At 40.4% G+C, this 13,610-nt stretch overlaps 1 protein-coding gene across 5 annotated transcripts in view; it reads left to right on the top strand.

Annotated features, from left to right (window-relative positions):
• The window catches only part of FOXJ3 (forkhead box J3), a 151,624-nt gene extending 138,997 nt beyond the window's left edge, over positions 1 to 12,627 (top strand). For all 5 annotated transcript variants that reach the window (XM_073233755.1, XM_037002286.2, XM_073233754.1 and 2 more), the window contains 2 exons: positions 7,578 to 7,685; positions 9,656 to 12,627. In XM_073233755.1, the coding sequence (XP_073089856.1) occupies positions 7,578 to 7,685; positions 9,656 to 9,771 (224 nt within the window). In that variant the 3' untranslated portion in view covers positions 9,772 to 12,627. The remainder of the gene's footprint in view (positions 1 to 7,577; positions 7,686 to 9,655) is intronic.
• The last annotated feature ends 983 nt before the right edge of the window (positions 12,628 to 13,610 follow it).

Genomic DNA, 13,610 nt, shown 5'->3' with positions numbered 1-13,610 from the left:
TGCAGGCTTAGGTTTGTGGTTACCAAAGGTTCATGGTTAACTTCCTTACTATCCAAGAATCTAACTTAACTCACTTAGTATGCTATTACACACACAATCTAAAGGTTCTTTTTTTTTTTTGGCCTCCTTTTCTTCCTCCTCCATTCTTTATATATTAGGTATCATATTCTGTACTCTTTGTCTATCCCTTTTTATTAACTCTGGTAACAGCTATTTAACCTTAGGAATACTTCCATCTATAGCAGTCCCTCCAAAATATACTGTAGAGATGCTTTGAGGGAGGTAAATTCTCTCAGCTTTTGTTTATCTGGAAATTGTTTAATCCCTCTTTCAAATTTAAACGATAATCTTGCCGGATAAAGTATTCTTGGTTCGAGGCCCTTCTGCTTCATTGCATTAAATATATCTTGCCACTCCCTTCTGGCCTGTAAGGTTTCTGTTGAGAAGTCTGATGATAGCCTGATGGGTTTTCCTTTGTATGTGATCTTATTTCTCTCTCTGGCTGCTTTTAATAGTCTGTCCTTATCCTTGATCTTTGCCATTTTAATTATTATAGTCTTGGTGTTGTCCTCATTGGGTCCCTTGTGTTGGGAGATCTGTGCATCTCCATGGCCTGAGAGACTATCTCCTTCCCCATATTGGGGGAGTTTTCAGCAGTTTCTTCATCAAAGATACTTTCTATCTCTCTTTCTCCCTCTTCTCCTTCTGGTACCCCTATAATATGAATATTGTTCTGTTTGGAATGGTCACACAGTTCTCAGTATTCTTTCATTCTTGGAGATCCTTTTTTCTCTCTGTGCCTAAGCTTCTTTGTATTCCTCTTCCCTAATTTCTGTTTCATTTATCGTCTCCTCCACCGTTTCTAATCTGCTTTTAATACCCTCCATTGTGTTCTTGAAAAATTAAATCTACATCCTAAATTCGTTCCTCAGTTGTTGAATATTTTTCTGTACCTCCATGGGCATGTTAATGATTTTTATTTTGAAATCCCTTTCAGGAAGATTCAAGATTTCATTTGAATCTTTCTCAGGTGTATTCATACTTTTGCTTTTAACCAGGTTCCTTTGACATTTCATAATTTGTCTGTGGTGCCCTGTAGTGCCCAGAAGCTCTACTCTCTGTAGCTCAGCCCCTGGAGCAATGTCGGGGGTCGCAAGGGGAGCAGTGTTGGTGCTTGGGGGCTGGAAAGAGCTGTTTCTTGCTTACCTGCTGCTATTCCTGTCTCCACTGCCGGAACCAGTGGGCAGAACACACAGGTGTAAGCCTCTATGCTTTGTGTTTGTAGCTGCCGTAAGCGGGCTTCCCTCTGGCTGGCCTGACACCAGGGCAGGGGCTGCCGGTTTGTGAGCCAGGTGCAGGCTGGTCAGGAGGAAGGCACAGCCGGCTGTGTATCACAGTCGGGGGCCTTGAAAATGCATAGCCTTCCAGGGGGATGGAGCGCCTGAAGATTGCTTAAGCTCCCCACCTGCTGGGCAGAGTGCACCCAGACAATTTTGTCTGCCTGTCCTTTCTCCTGAGCCGTAAGCTCTGTGCAATCCTTGCCCCTTTGGCAGCCCTCTCACTTTTAGGAAGTCTCTCAGACTGCCCACCCAGATCAGCCGGGTATGAATCCCTGTTTTCCACAAGCAGCTGGAATCTCCGTCTCTCCAGATATTCTGCCTGTCTTAGCTTTCCAACCCCAGTAAATCATCAGAACACTGTGCAATGTATGTTCATGCTCTCAGAGCAGATCTCCAGGGCTAGGTGTTTAGCAGTCCCAGGCCTTCACTCCTTCCCGGCTCTGTTTCTCTTACTCCTGCCAGTGAGCTGGCGTGGGGGATGGGCTTTGGCCCCGCTGGATCACAGCTTTGGTATGTTACCCTGTTCTGTGAGGTCTGCTCTTTTCTCCAGGTGTATACAGTCTGGTGCAGCTTTCTTTCCTGTTCTCTTTCAGGATTAGTTGTATTAATTATATTTTTGGATTATATGTGGTCTTAGGAGGAGGTCTCTGTCTTACCTCTCATGCCGCTATCTTTCTTGTTTAATGTTTATAGTCCTCTATCATCAAATTAGGGATGTTTCAGCCATTATTTCTTCCAATATTCTTTCTGCTCCTTCTCTCTTCTCCCTCTGACAAGTGCATAGTTGGTGTGCTAATAGTTGCTGGGTTTGGCTGCTGGGCTCTGTTTGCTTTCCTATAGTCTTTTCTGTTACTCAGCCTCAGTAATTTATGTTGACCTATCTTCAAGTTTCCTTATTTCTTCTGCTTACTCAAATCTTCCTTGAATTCCTCTACTGGATTTTTCACCTCAGTTACTGTACTTTTCTGTAATTTCTTCCTGGTTTCTTTTTAGGCTTTCTATTTATTAGTATTTCCATTTTGTTGATACATTGTTTTTTTGATGTTCTCCATATCCTCCTTTAGTTTTTGAGTATCTTTAAGACAGTTGTTTTAAAGTTTTTGTGTAGTGGATCTGCCATGAGGTCTTTTTCAAAGCTAATTTTTTAAAATTTGTTTTTGTTTTGAATAGGCCATGCTTTCCTGTTTGTTTGTATGCCTTTTGATTTTTGTTAAAAACTAGCCGTCTGATAATGTGGTAGTCATTGGAAATCAGATTCTCTCCCTTATCCAGGGTTTTGTCATTATTTCTGTCTTTTGTTTTGTTTTGTTTTGATTGTTGCTGGCTGTCCTTGTGCCAATTTTGCCAAGGTTCAGTCTAAGGTTTAAATTTAAGGTCTTCTCAGGTTTTCTCTGAGCCTGTGCCTTTCTCTTGGCATGGATGTTCCCTTTCTACTTTTATTTGTATATGCAGTTGTTTTTCAGTGTTCTTGTCTTTAAATGTCTGGCTCCCAAAAGGGTAAAAGAAAAAATGCAAGATGGCAGCAGCTCTTAGAAGTCCCCTAGAAATCAATTCATCCAGAGAGGAGGGGTTTACAGCACTGGGGAGTGTAGTACACCATCAGCCACCCTCCATTCTGTCTCCATTTCTCTGATTGGAAGCAACAGTGATCAGACCACAGATTCCCAGTATTTGGAGAGCAGTATTCCTTTTGCCTACCCTGGATTCTGTGTGTGTAAGCTGTCCCAGAAACATGTGTTGACAGCTGAAATTAACCATGATTAAGTGCAATTTACCATCTCATCCTTCTTTTGCAAGTTGCAAATCTTCAATAGACTCCAAAGTTCCAAAGACTATAGAATTCTGACAGATTTTACCAGTGCAGGTTTGTCAAGGTTGAAAGACAGATTCCTGTGCTTTTTTTCTTTGATCCTATAATAGTTTCTAAGCCCATAGTTTGTCCTTTTCAGGATATGTCATTTTCACTTTTCCAACTTAAGTCTTTGACGAGATCTGTCATCTTGTGTCCTTGTCCCTTGGTTTTCCTATTTTTCTCTGTTCTACCAAAATTGTCTCTTCTAAGTGCTACCATGTTTTCTTTGCCAAGTCATATCAAACCATTTCAGTCAGCCTTAAAACTGCTAAGCGAATTAGAGTATCTTATATGTACATCGGTACACATGCCTATTTGGGAATGGTACCTGTGTTGTTCACAGATTGTTGCCTCTGGCATATCAAGGAGTTCTAGGAGAATAAATAGAAGGAGGTGTATGGGTCAGTCTTAAGAGAAGCCCATTTCAAAATCAAAAGTCCATTTTACACATTAGCCAATAGCTCCAGTCCCTTTCTGGAATTTCAAAGCTATGTGAGAAGCAAGACTTTCTTCAGTTCTGTGATCTAAATCGCTAAGAAAGGTCCAAGTACATTTGGGTTTGGAACTTGGTACTCTTGGTTATGGAAAAAGCACTGTCCATCCATTGCTGTTCTGTGTCAGAGTGGCTGAACTCCTTTTCTGGATTCTCTCTTTAGACTGAGATCCTGGGTTATTTTCCTCAAGTTCTTTGTTACTGGACTTCTGTGGTCATCTCCTCTTGATCCTTGACCTTGATTATTTGGTTCTGGTGTTCTATGACTGTCTTAAATCTTTTTCAGCCAACTTTCCTTTTTATTGCCAGCCCCTGCTCTCTAGGGTCCCCACAGTTCCCTTTGATTCTCACTCAGTGTTACCCCATTCATAGCCTGTCAAAGGCTTTGGAGTAGGTCCTCAGTGTTTCTTCCTCTCCCAGCTCCCCTTCTCACTTTGTCTTTCCATTCTGAGCCAAAAGAGCTTCAGTTAGCACTCGCCTGCCAAGCCATATTAGCCTCTGTTAGCACTTTCACCGAACAGCTCTGGTGCTCCAAGTAGCCATCACGTCATGCCTGCTGATGTCTATTCACAAATAGTTGGTTTTTTACATGCCTGGCCTGCTTCCTTTTAAGTCCTAGCCTGTTCTGTCACTCTTTTATTTTCCCTCTTGCATCCCTCTAAATCAAATTCATTCACATGTCTCACTTCCCTCATCTCTGCTTCCACACCAATTCTTTGCCGCACATCTTAGAAATATAGTATGAGAGGGGACTTCAGAGAGCTATTACTTTTATCCTTTTACAACAGATAAGGAAACTGTGACCCAGAGAGAGAAGGTGATTGCCTAAAATTACAAAGTTCATTTGGATATAGGTCTTGTCTCCCAGAATGTAGCCTTTCTATCTCTCTCAAACTTCCCCTGTTACCTCTGTCTTTAAGACTCTTCTTTTGGCAACTATTTCTTTGGGCTCTTTAAAAGTACCAGAAATTAGTGTTGTGAAGTGTTAGTGTGGAAGGGGAAGGGGGCACATCATACACAGTATGTCATCTCATTTTCAGAAGTGATTATACTTATTTTACAGTTTGTCTTGCCCAATAACATGTAAGTCCTCTAGCTATGCTATCCTTAATTTGATGTTCTGCTTAAAGGTCATTAAATAAGGTTAGGTAGGTGTGTATTCATTCAGCAAACATTTATTTATACCTTTTCTGTGCCTCCTTATGTATTGGGCACTAGGAATAAAGAATTAACTCCATAATGGCCCCTAATCTCAAGGAGCTCACTGCCTGGTAGCTGAGACAGATCTATGAAGAAATACAGTATGATGAGGGCTGCACTTCAGTTGTAGGGCAATGGGAGTAAGAGAAAGGGTTTAGCTGTCTTGGGGAGATAGAAAAGTTTCATAGAAGACACATTTAAGCTTGGAATTTGCTGGATAAGTGGGATTTTACAGTCTGATCACTTACCTTCTCTGCTTAGAACTCCTCATTACACTTTTTTCTCAGTAGAAACCAAAGTCTGTACTGTGGTCTGCATTGCCCTTAGAAAATCTAGCCCTCCATTATTATCTGACGTTTTCTCCTTTCCCCTCCCTTCAAATGCTAGCTCCCATCCTGTTGGCCTCCCTACTCTTCTTTGAGCTTACCAGGCACACCCCACCTACCTCAGAGCAACTTGCTTGTTGCTTTTTCTGGAGTGGTCTTCCCCCAGATGGATACATGACTCATGTCCTCATCTTGTTCAGCTTTTTCCTCAAAAGCACCTGCTCAAGTGATACCTTCCCTAGCCATCCGATTTAAATGTCATCTAATATCCCGTAGTTCTTGTCGAACCCTCTCCCTGCTTTATTTTTCTCCACAGTCTGTATAACATACACTTCTATTAGCTTTGTTGGCTTCCCCACCCCTGAGAATAAGCTCCAAAAAGAGAGAGGGAGTTTTATTTTTATTTTTTCATTTCTGTATTCCTAGTGCCTAGAGCAGTGCCAGCACAGAAATACTTCTTGAATGAATGAATGGCCATTTGATAAGAGTCTGCTTTCAATAAATATATCATGTGATTAGATTTTTAAATTCTTGTTACTACATACTAAGTATTCTAGGATCTTAGAAATTATTGGAAACTACATTGGATGTTAATTTCTTGTTTAGAAATGCCAGGTAGACTGTCATTGTTTAGACTATAATGAGCACATGGGAAAAGTGTGGAGTAATGAGAATTTACATATGAAAATAAAAGTGTTATTAATATGACAGTTGCCCAAAAAGTTAAGGCTATTTATTTAAGGTGGGTGTCTATTTATTCCCATAATTCCCCTTTTAAGGTAAGAATTATGAAAGCCAAAAAAGAGAAATGAAAAAATATATTAAAAAATTAATCTCTAATAAAAATCAGTGTTTTTTTCTTTTTATTATGAGTTGAGCTCTTAAGGATGAATAAAGAGAGCTGACATTCTGAGATGGAGGCTGGGAAGTTGGTGGTAAATGAGAACCATGTTACCCAGTGGTGTGACCCCTCCAGCCTGATGCAGTTTTTAGAACATGCACCATCCAAGCAAATGAAGGCTTTTCAGCATTTGGGGGCAGGATTTTTTTCCCCCTCAGAATACTCTAGAATCCCCTAAGTCCTCACTTTTCTAAATTGGCCAGAGAGCTCAGTTCTGATTGTAAACATTACTCTATTTTAAAAAGGCATGTCATCTGGGGAGGCAGTGCTGGAAGTCAGAAGTCTTGGGTTTTGTCTCTGGTCTGTCTTGTTTTATCCCTAGTCTATTTCCTCATCCCTGTGACAGAGGTAGGGCTAGATTAGATGGTCTTTAAGGCTGTGTCAGGCTTGAACAGTCAGTCTGCCTTTCCAGTGGCATGTAAGCCTTGTGAGCCTCAAACATGTGTCCCACCTTGAATACAAAGGGAAGATTTTTCTTCCCTCTTTAGTTTCATCTGAGAAAATGGTTGCTGTTTTCTAGTTTGACACAGCATTGATAGGATACAGGTATTTTATGTGAACACTAGAACACTTCAGGGAAATAGCCTTTCCAGAATGCCAGGTGTTCATGCAGTGTGTCACAGCTCTTCTCCAGGAGTGTCGTGGGAGGTGCACCATGTTAGCTCCCTTCCTCCTTGTTCTTGCACTAGGATGCAGTGTGATTGGCATTTTAGAGCTGTTATACTTCATGGCTCCTGTCAATGTAAATCTATTAATTTGAAAACCTTCTGAAATGCCATTTAAAAGGGATCTATGTTTCCCACCTCCGTATTTTAAATAATATCTTTTTAATCAGCTTTGCTTTGTATAGCTCTTTGACTTTGTACAAATCTTTCCTGTACTTTTGTGCCTCCAGTCATGTTTTTGAATCAGGTAGGGCACAGGTAGGTCTGCTTTGAGGGTGAGATGATGAGGGCAGTGCAGACAACCATTAATAGAAAGAGCTCATGAGTTAGGAAAACTGTTCCAGCCCTACTCCTCTCAAACTGATGTGTCTTTAGGCAAGGCAGCTTAGCCTTACCGTGCCTCGGTGCCTCATCCATAAAACGGGGATAATCCTTGTCTTATCCTCACTGTGGCCTTAGTGGGAGGCTCAGATGAAGTAATGGATATGAAAATGCTTTTGGACTGTCAATGAGATACATAACAGCAACATCATACATAACAGCAACAGGCATAACTTGCCTACAAGCTCACCAGAATTAGTACAAGTGTACTCACACCCAGGCTGGTTCTGTGTTAGGAAAGACAGCACCCCCTTTAGGCACGGTTTAAGCATCAGAAAAGAGTAATTTTTCCTTCCCTTTTCTTCCTCACATCACCTGTTTAATTTAGTTGTAGGTAGTAATTCTATTAAGATTTTAATGCTTTATTTGTTTTGTTTACATAATGTGTTTTCCTTCTTTCTGCTTTTCAATCTGATTAGGAAATTTGTACATAGACTCCAGGCAAAATCTCCCTCCTTCAGTGATGCCACCCCCTGGTTATCCTCATATCCCACAGGCACTCAGCACTCCAGGAACAACGCTTGCAGGTAATTTGGGTGTGATGTGTTGCAGTTAGTACTCAGACTTTAATACTGAAAGGTTTCAGGTGTCCCAGCAGTGAACAGGGCTGCCTCAGGAGAAGGGAACTCCCTGTCGGGGATAGGGTACAAAGTCTGGATAGCTACTTGACTCCAGTGCTGGTGAAGGGGTTCAAGGGTCATTTGGTGTTTGGACCATATGACCTCAAGTCTCTTTTAGCCCACAGTGCTATGATTCTAATTGTTGTCCTGCCTGTTGAAGAGGTCTGGTGTCTTAGGTGCCTTTAAGGCTATTTGGCTTTCACAGGACTTCAGCAGGCTTCAAGAACCCACTTTAATTAACTCCTATATAATCAGCTCCATTTATTCTGATGAAGTTTCCTAGCTGTAGTATCCAGAGAAATATCTTACAGAGGAGGTAAGTTTCAGGAGTTACTAGTTCACAGACTTTTTCCCCTAGGTTCCTGAAGGTAGGATAAGTTACATTTAGTACAGGCACATTGTTAGAGGTGAAAGCAATCTTAAAGATTATCTAGATGAGGAATGGAAATTCAGAAGGGGAGATAAGTTGCCCATAGCCACCAATTTGATAAGTGGCCAAACAAAGACTCAAGCTTTAATGTCTGCATTAAAAGTTGGTTTTTCTTATATACTACACAACCCTTTACTTAGGTTATTTTAGGAGAAGACAAAATATAATAGCAGGAGTGTGATTTAAGCCCCAAAAGAACTGTGTGCCAGGCAGTACTGAGGAGGAGTTGGGACCAAGGAGATGTGTCCTTTGATGACCATGTAGGCATATATGTTATCTGTCTTCAGTGCTCACTAGGAACTTGTAGGTGGTGAGACATGGTAGTGAAGACTCTTGAGCCAGAGTCCCAGGGTTTGGGTTCTGGTGCTGTGGCCCTTTATAGCTGCCCAAGCTTCCTATCTGATATTCTCTGTCTGTAAACATGACCAAACTCCTAGAGTTTTTAAGAGAAAATAATACTATATGTAAATCACTTAATTAGTGCTTGGCACATAGTAAAGAATTTATAAGTCTTTAAAAAATAAACAGACATTTCTGCAATATATTGTGATATATTGAAAAATTTAGCATTTTATAAAATTATTAAAAATTACAAGGCTTATAAGAAAAATAAGATTAGCAGCACACTACTTGAAACTTCATAATCAGAGTATTAACAAAAACTACAATAATCCATTAAAAATTCCACAACTATTAAAAGGATGTGTTTAGTTCTTCATAAAGGAACGAATTCTATGAATAATGCAGATCATTACTTTAAAAAAAATCTTGTTTGGAAGGGAGTTTGTCAAAGCTATGGAGACAGGGGCAAAATGTACCAAAATTGGGGAGCACAAACGGCAGGTGGCTACACTGTCCAAAAAGAGGACCATGGAGAGAGCGGCTGTCGTTGTGTCCAGTGTTTCTCCATAGTGTGCAGTACCCCGCTGTGTTGCTGTTCTCTGCATTCACCTGCTCTTGGTGGCACAAAAATCAACCTGCTAGGGAATTCACTATGACTCATTGTGAGTTTGTTTATACACTGATCTCATAATGTTTACCATTCTCATGTTACTGAATGTTATGAATTCATGTTACTGTAACAAGTATTGAAGCAGAACAGACTGTAAGAAAAGTGGTTGAGTCAGCACTTGGGTAGTCTTTTTATGCCCTCCTTGCTTCAGCCTGGTGTAATCGAAAAAGTGTGGGTTTTGGAGTGAAATGAACAGAGTTCAGATTCTTTTTCTTCCTCTTACTAGTGGTATGACTTTGGGTTCCTTGCTTATCCTCTTAAACCCAGACCCCTTACCTACAAAGCGAGGCTCATAAGAGCCACCTTGTTGAAGGCTTCTGACTGGATTAGTAAGGGAGTGCACAGCATTCCTTGTACGCAGGAAGCATTCACCAGGCCTTCACTTGTTTCTTCCCATTTTTCTGTACCCAAGTGACACTGCCTTCTTCCTTCCAGGCCATCACAGTGCCATGAACCAGCAGCACATGATGCCTTCCCAAGCCTTCCAGATGCGGCGCTCTCTGCCACCAGATGACATCCAGGATGACTTTGATTGGGATTCAATTGTGTAGAGCTTGTTTCTGCAATGTCCTAGAACCCAGCATCATTTTTCTGCGCAGTGAAGGGAAAGATTTAAGAGAATCCAGTTGAGAAAACAAAGTTGCTAATCACTTTACCAATGTTATGGAAATTTCTTTTGAAGACAATCAAAAAGATTTTAGCTGGATAACTTACTGCTTTTATCTGACCCACACAAGTACTACATGTTTGTCTCCCTGCCAGCTGCCTTGTGTAGCTCCTAACTGTTGTGTGATTTGAACAGCTTTTGCATATTTGTGTCAGTTTGATGTTGACCACAAGTGCCAGACTGATTTTTCAGACAGAGCCTATTTTGCTGCAAGCAGTTTATAGATACATATGTGTAAATATATGTATAAAAGTAATGATTCAATTTTTTTTTCTAATTGGATTACTAAGTCTTGAAAAGAAAGTTACTGTGAGTTTTTATTCCTTGTTAGGCAGTTTTCTGCAGGATGCTTTTAACTGATAGAGGTAACTGAAAGGAAATAGATTTCTCAAAGCCCCGTATTTAATCTTTTTCAGAAATTGGGTAATGAATTCTACTCAGTGAGTCAGAGAACCTGGACTTTGTTAGTCTCCAAGCAGTCCAAAGGGCCATGTTGTTGGTGAGCAGAATGAAGGACTGACCACATTTTTTAGATGCTTGGTGGATTATAGAGTTTATGTTATATATCCTCTTAATATTTGTTTTCCTAAATGTGCATTTTAATAGTTCTAAAATTTATTTGATTGATTAGAAGCTGGGCATTGCTTGGCTCTTTAAACAAATCAATGCCTCCACATTCACTTATGTATTTATTGTTCAAAAGTGTTATTGTAATATTTATTGCCACCTTCTGTGAATGCTCCTGTTGGGTTCATTAAGGAGAAATGTGTCTGAAAGCAAAGAATTATTTTCCTTGGTCAGAGTTTACAGACAAGACAATCAGAGAGATTGTGTCATTCTCTTTATCATCACTCATTTTATCATGTGAGTATATTTGTCCATCTTAACATGCCTAGTGATTGAGACTTATTGGCTAAGTGGGATTCTTCTGGAATTTGAATTGGAGTTCATTTGGGCAACAGAACAGGGCAATGTTTATGAAGCAAACTCCTGCACTCATTCTCTTTCCAACTAGGAAGCACAGAAGGAACGATAGAGCCCACGTAGGTTTTATTTGTATCAGTCCTCAGCACAGTTATTGTTAAGTGGCCTGTAGTTTCTCTTGTCCCGTGTGTCTCCATGTGCATGACATTTGGTCACTTTCTTTGAAATGCAGCCTGCCTCTTAGGGGTTTGTGTTATTAAACGTTTGTTTTTTATTTTTTTTTATATCGTATCACAGTTAATTTACATGGATTTTCTTAGTTTTATAATAAGACTAAAAGAAATGAGATATTTTTTGGTAAATGAATAGATTTTTAATTGGATCCTCAGACAAAAAACAAAACAAAACAGGATTTCTTTCAGTTCTAATGGGGAAATAAGTTCCATCAAGTCATGGAGTAGTAACTGTTCACTCTAGTCACTATCAGCCATACTTAAATCACTTTAATTAGCCTCATTGATTCTGTGGTTGAGTAATCTCTACCTGAACTAAACAAATGTCTTTGTTTCTGTATGTGTGTAGTGAGAGTGTTTGTGAATGTGTGTGGGTATTTTCTTTAATGGAGTGTTGCTTTGAATGAATCACTGGGAAGCCAGCCATGGTAAAGGCTGGTGAGGCTGGGAAAAAGGAAGGGCTTTATCTTCCTGTTGTTTGGACCTTGCTTAGCATGAAAAAGGAAGCTCAGTTCCAGCTTCTTGGATCAGTGAAAATCAGAGGGTTCTGGAAAGGCAGTCAAAAAGCCCCTCTCAGATGGATCAGAGGCAAGATGAGAGCAGCAGCCTGCAGGGTAAAAACTTGAAAAACACGTCGCAGTGATTTTTGGTAGTTTGCTCAAGTCACTTGATATACCAAAATAGCTGTTTTGAAACTTTAAATTGGTTGGGTAGTGATATGCACTTTAAATAATTTGGGTATTGGAATGCAGTCTCTTCTATTAAGTGATTCAACTAGAAACCACTGATGACGATTTTACAAATTGTGTAAAGCTAATTTCCCATTTGGCAATCTTTACTGATTTGCAGTAATCAATATTTTTGTGAGAATTTAAACTTAACTAAGAATGGCCCTGGAGGCAGAGCCCCCACCCAGACCCAACCCATTCTTGAGATTCAGGTGGCCTAGGAGTCCAGGAAAGTCTTCTCAGTGGTCTGCAACCAGATGGGGTTACCCAGGGTGGGGGTACAAAGGACCACTGCAGTGGCCATTTCTATTGGTAGTTGTTAACACAGAGCAAGTTCTGTTTTGTTCTTAAATTAACTGAAGACTTTTGGGGAAAAGAATAATAAATGCATATAATCAAATTGGGGGTACTCTGTCCAGGAGAATAATCCGACTGGCATTTGTGGCTGTTTTTGAAGTGTAAATGTATTCATGTGTGTTCTTGTAAATACATGTCTCTCAGATGTCCTTTGAAGAGGGAGGGAATCAGTCTGGGGATTATTTCAAATGGAATAGAGTATTTTGATACTGTTCATTCAAGGGTGATGTGTACATATCTATATTGTATATATGTGATGAAAATGCATTGGCTTTTTGTGCAAACACAATCTGCTCTCTGTACTGCTGTTGGACAGTCAGTGTTTTAATGTTTCTACAGTTTTGCTATTGCACGATTTCATATTTTGCCTCTATGATGAACGGCACCCATTCTTTGTAACTGTTTAGTGCTGTAAAGAAATATTTCAAGTGTCATTAGGATTGTTGCTGCCAGAACTGATATGCATGAATGGCACTTAAAATAAATATATTAACTCTATTTACAACACTGATTGGTCTGTGTCATTTGCAGCAGTTGAGGGAACAAGATTGGAGGTCGTCCTGATGCAGAAACCTGCAGTCAGTCTTTAGAGTCTTGGAGATTGTGTTCCATACATTGCTGTCTCAGAACAGTCACGGCTGCCATATTGAACATCTCACTAGCTCTGAACTTGAGGAAGTGACTTTATTTCTCTGAGCCTTATTTTCCTCACTCAGTATCTATAAAATGAGGATAATAATGCCTTCTAGAGTTGTAGTGTGATTAAATTAATGTATTTAAGCATTCAGAGCAGCACCTGGAACTTAAAAAGTATTCAGTTTGTGCCAGGCCCTGTGCTAAGTGGCTAGCGTTACACTCATCTTACAGTATGGGAGCACCTCTGAGGAGGTGTAATGGCTTACCCAGATCCTTGCTGGCAACTGGTAGAGCTGAGGTTTGCATCCAGATCATTTGACTCAAATGTCATGTTCTCTTATGCCATCCTCTGTTAATTTCCAAGAGAATTCCCCTATCCTTGACCTCAGTCTTGACCCCAACACTGCCTCCCCAGAGAGCTGAAGTTCCAAAAGGTGAAAGTGGAGCTTAACATTTACTGAGTCTTCAGAAATCTAGAAATCTACATTTCTAAATCTAAATCTAAATCTAGCCTGAGAAATCTAGATAGGAAAAGGCCATAGTGCCTCCCTTCAGTGGTGCAGGTTTACCTGGACTAGGTAGCAAATGGCAGTCCGGGAAGGCTACTCTGAAGGCAAGGTTCTGGTGGTGAGTTCGGTCATGCTAAAGGGGCAGAGGTCTAGGAAAGAGGATGGGCATAGGCTGTTTGAGTCTAGTCCTCAAAAGGATCCTAGACAGATGGGAGAAGGTGTTTGCATTTACCACTGCTCTGAGCCAGACAGAGAAGCTAGGTTAGCATGAAGGGTGGGTGGGGATTGAAGTGGTATTAGATGGGTCGCTGCTAAAGAGACAAGCACTGTAAGTAT

The sequence above is a fragment of the Manis javanica genome, chromosome 4 (assembly GCF_040802235.1).
Source record: "Manis javanica isolate MJ-LG chromosome 4, MJ_LKY, whole genome shotgun sequence".
Taxonomy (NCBI): Eukaryota; Metazoa; Chordata; class Mammalia; order Pholidota; family Manidae; genus Manis; species Manis javanica.
The sequence above is the reverse complement of the archived record's forward strand: the minus strand, read 5'-3'. Positions and strand labels throughout refer to the sequence as shown.